This window comes from Myotis davidii, unplaced genomic scaffold (assembly GCF_000327345.1).
Source record: "Myotis davidii unplaced genomic scaffold, ASM32734v1 scaffold609, whole genome shotgun sequence".
Lineage (NCBI taxonomy): Eukaryota > Metazoa > Chordata > Mammalia > Chiroptera > Vespertilionidae > Myotis > Myotis davidii.
The window spans coordinates 569,553-573,494 of NW_006300164.1; the positions used below are offsets into that span (position 1 = coordinate 569,553).

General features: G+C 64.2%; 1 protein-coding gene across 1 annotated transcript in view; it reads right to left on the minus strand.

Annotated features, from left to right (window-relative positions):
* Positions 1-3,842: 3,842 nt before the first annotated feature.
* FBXW5 (F-box and WD repeat domain containing 5) overlaps positions 3,843-3,942 on the minus strand; it is a 3,950-nt gene continuing 3,850 nt past the window's right edge. Inside the window, exon 7 of the mRNA XM_015572333.1 lies at positions 3,843-3,916. Within this exon, the coding sequence (XP_015427819.1) occupies positions 3,843-3,916 (74 nt within the window). The remainder of the gene's footprint in view (positions 3,917-3,942) is intronic.

Genomic DNA, 3,942 nt, shown 5'->3' on the forward strand with positions numbered 1-3,942 from the left:
TGGCCGGGCTGGGGCTCGTCCTGAGAGCATCCCCCACTGCCGGGGGCACGTGCTGGCCACGGTCAGCCTCCCTGAGACGTGTCGCTGGCCCGTGAAGCTGGGGAGTCGTCATTAAATCGTTAACCTGTGGTGAGTGGTGTCCACTGGCTCCCGCCTCGCAGGGGCTCCTTCCTGGCCCCCGGCCCATCTCCACCCTGATGCTCAGCTCATGCCTGTGGGCCTGGGAAGGCAGCGGTTCTTTCTTCTGGAATGTTCTTTGTTGGCTGGCTCCTCCCTCAGATCTGCCCAGGAGGGCAGGACCACACCTCCCCCCATTCTGGGCTGACCCCACCGCGTGGGGCGAGCAGGGTCCCTGCTGGGAGCAGCCAGTGGCTTTGTTGGTGTCTGGGGACCTGACAGTAGTATTGGGGCGCCCTCCCCGCCCGATCCAGGACTTCTCTGGGGGACTGACCCCAGGAGGCCTCAGCCTGTGGGGTGAGGGCAAGGGGTGTCCTGTGCTCCAGGCCTGTGAGTCAGGCTGGTGGGCTGCCTGGCGTCTTCAGAGGGAACCCCTTCTGACTGCCCTGGACACTCGCTTGTCTCCCATGAGAAGTTAAAGGGCAGAAAAGCAGAGGCCGACGCCGTGAGCACGTGTCCACCTCCCGGGCCCACACGTGGCAGAGCAGTTGAGGCCTGTGTGGCCTTTCCCAGAGCACCCCCCCGCCCAGCTCCGGCCTGGCCCTCGCCAGCGGCTATTTACATCTCCGTGCGTTTTACCCACAAACGGTGCATGTGTGAGGCTCAGGCGGCCGTCGGTGGGAGCTGCTTCCCTCCTGGGCTTTCGAGCGTGTGGTGCTGGCACCCATGCGGCGGGCGGGCTGACTGCCAGGCCACCCTCCCGACTGGACCATGAGATCCCTGGGCCCCTGGACACCTGGCCTTGGTGGGGACGGAATGCGAGCAGGTGTCTGCTCCGCCCGGACCTCGGAGAGCGCCCTGTCCGGCCATTCCTCAGCGGGTGGTGGGTCCTGTGCACCTGGGGCTTGGAAAGCTGTCCTGGCACGCGCGGCCCTGGCGGCACATGGCACCACGTGGTGGTGCAGATGGACATTCAGACTCGATCGCTGGACAGCCTTCCTCTGGACGGTGCTGCTGACCAGCCATCTAAGCCCCGACCTGCTGCCCTGGGCCGAAATGCCCTCGTGCTGGCTTCAGTTCTGTCTGTGACGTTGGGCGTGATGTTGGCGTTTGTATCTGGCGTGTGTGTTCATGTGTGTTTGGTGGCAAGTGAGAGGGTTTCCTGCCACGGGACCCTCAGGACTCTGCTCCGAGGAGCCAGCCCCAGGCCGGCGCGCTGTGCGCTGCTGCCTCTAATGTCTGGGACAGCCAAGTCCACGGGCAGCGCTGTGCACCCCGCGGGCGGCTCAGAACAGCCCGTGAGAGTAGAAGGGTCAAGGCAGGCCAGAGGGGAGCGGCAGCAGGAGGTCCCAGTCCTGGGAGCCACGGCCACGCTGTGACCTACAGGGGTGGTCCCGCAGGTCCCCCGAGGCGGCAGAGGCCTGGAAGGGCCTGTCTCCACGCTCCCAGGCCCAGTGCATCCAAGCTCGGCCCAGGCCCGGGGCCGGCTCTGGTTGGAGCTGCTCTGCATACCGGGCCTGACTCGCCCGATAACTGTCCCTTCCTCTCGGGTGCGGTGCTGCCAGGCCACACGCGAGTTTATATTCATAAACTGAAACCGTGTTCCAGAGCCGCTGCTGGAGTCTGCGTGTCCCAGCACACACACACACACACAGTCACACCCTGACGCTCTGACCTCCGGTGCAGGTGCTGGGAGGTGCCTAGGTCGTGAGGGCGGGGCCCATGATAGGATCAGTGCCCTTCTGAGAGGGACCCCCCCCCCACCCAAGGCCACTCTGTGAGACCTGGAGGGCGCCCCGCCAGCCAGCACCACCTCAGCCTCCGCCGCCAAACCGAGGGGAGGACTGGGAGCCTGGCCTGTGCTGCTGGGTGGTGCAGCCCGGGGGCCGAGGCCGCCTGCACCCCATGTTCCCGCCCGTGCGGTGGCAGCTCCTGTGCCTGCTGGTCCCCATGGGCACTGCGTGTGCGCGCGCGAGTGCATGTGTAACAGGCATGGTGTCTGTCTGGCTTTAATGTGCACGTCCCTAGTGTCTAATAACGGCGACTGTCTCCTTTGGTGACGTGTCCGATTCTCTTGCCCATTTATAGTCGAGCTGGGCTTCCTGCTGCCGTTACGCAGTCCAGGCACAAGTGCTGGGTGGTGACTTGTAGCTACTTCCCGTCTGGTTTCCTTCCGTCCTGAAGTGTTTTCAGAGCGAAGTCACGTTCGCTGAAGTCGTGGACCCACTTTTAACAGGAGGTGTCTGGGCACCGGTGCCGGCCCCAGGGCGCAGGTGTGCGGCGGCCTCTCTGGAGCGTGTGGTCCTCACGGGGTGAGGTTGGTCTGGGCTCATTTTTTCTGCCAGCGATGCCCGTTGTCCCGGCAGCACTCACTGGATGACGCCCACCGAGTGGCCACACACGTCACTGCGACTGCCCCTCTCTGGACGCTCCCTCTGGGAAGGGCTCACCTGCCGCGTGTGTGCAGCATGTCCCATGGACGCAACCAGCACCGCCGTGATCAGACCTCCATGCGGGGCTCCTCCAACCTCGTTTCTCGGAATCGCTTCAGCTGCGTTGGTTCCTCTGCAGACCCGTGGGCATCTTAGAAGCACCTTGTCCGCAGCCATTCAAGCCCAGGGGGCCTTGGCTGGGCTGTGGGGCCTGTAGACCCGTTTGGGGAAAGCGGCCCCTGTGCGAATCGCCCCCAAGGAGGACGGTGCCGTCTGTGGGCCTATGGGCCCCGTACCACCACTCCGCAGAGGGCACTTACCGCCCTCACGTGCTGGGCTAGGTTTCCGCCTAGGCTGTCTTTCTTTTTAGCTCCTGTAAAAGGTCTTGATTTTTAAATTTTGGTTTCGTTTTGGTCTATTTCTGTGTTTGGAGACCTGGTTGATTGCTGTGCTATAGGCACATCCTGTCAGCTTCCTGAACCCACTTTCTGGTTCCAGGAGGTCCTTGGATTTGTCTGTAGACGAGGGGTGGGGTGCGGGGGGGGGGGGTCATGCCTAAACAATTGTCACCTGTGAGAAGGGACAGTGTCTGCACCGTCATTCTTTCTTGCCTTGCTCCACGGTGAGAGGGAACAGGGAGGGGGCTGTGACTGCCTGTTCCCGTCCTGGGGGGCAGTCCCTGTCACCCCGAGTGCGACCTTCTCTGGGGGTTTTCTGGGCCAGCCCTTTTCTCAGGCTGAGCAAGCTCCCTTCCAGCCCGGCCTGCAGAGCTCTTATCCTGGCCAGACACTGTGAGCGCTTCCCCCGCACCGATGCACGGGCAAGCGTAGCTTCCCGCGGCCAGCAGCTCCGCTCTCCGTTCCGCAGGCGCCGTGCGTCAGCGTCTCACTGGGGGTTTGCCTCTGTGTTAGCAGAGACGACGCAGTGTGCTACTGCCAGCTGTTTATTCGGGTCCTGAACTGGTGACTAGTGACATGCAGTCCACCGGGCCAGCCTGTCGCCGGCCCACATCGCCCACCAAAGGGGACCCTGGGGATCCCTTGGCCAGGTTGGGCCTGACCACCCCCCAGGGCCCCTAAGGGCCAGCTGAAGGGGAGGGTCGTGCTGACGTCCCAAGGCCCAGGCCTAGGGAGAGGGGTGGGTGAAAGGTGGGGCTCCCAGTGTCCTGTGCACCCCAAGCAGCCAGGAAGCCGCCGGGTGCCCGAGAGCTAAGTGTCACGGCCGTGGGAGGTGCTGTGTGCACAAGCGTGGTGGGTCCAGCGTCCACTCCTGCAGCCCCGCGGACCTCCTTCCTCAGGCATCGCTGCTGCGGCTCCTCTGCCCCCACGCCCTCTGGGCAGCAGCCTCCTCCGCAGCCTCCATGGGGCCTGCAGCGGAGGACACCGTGCTCCTG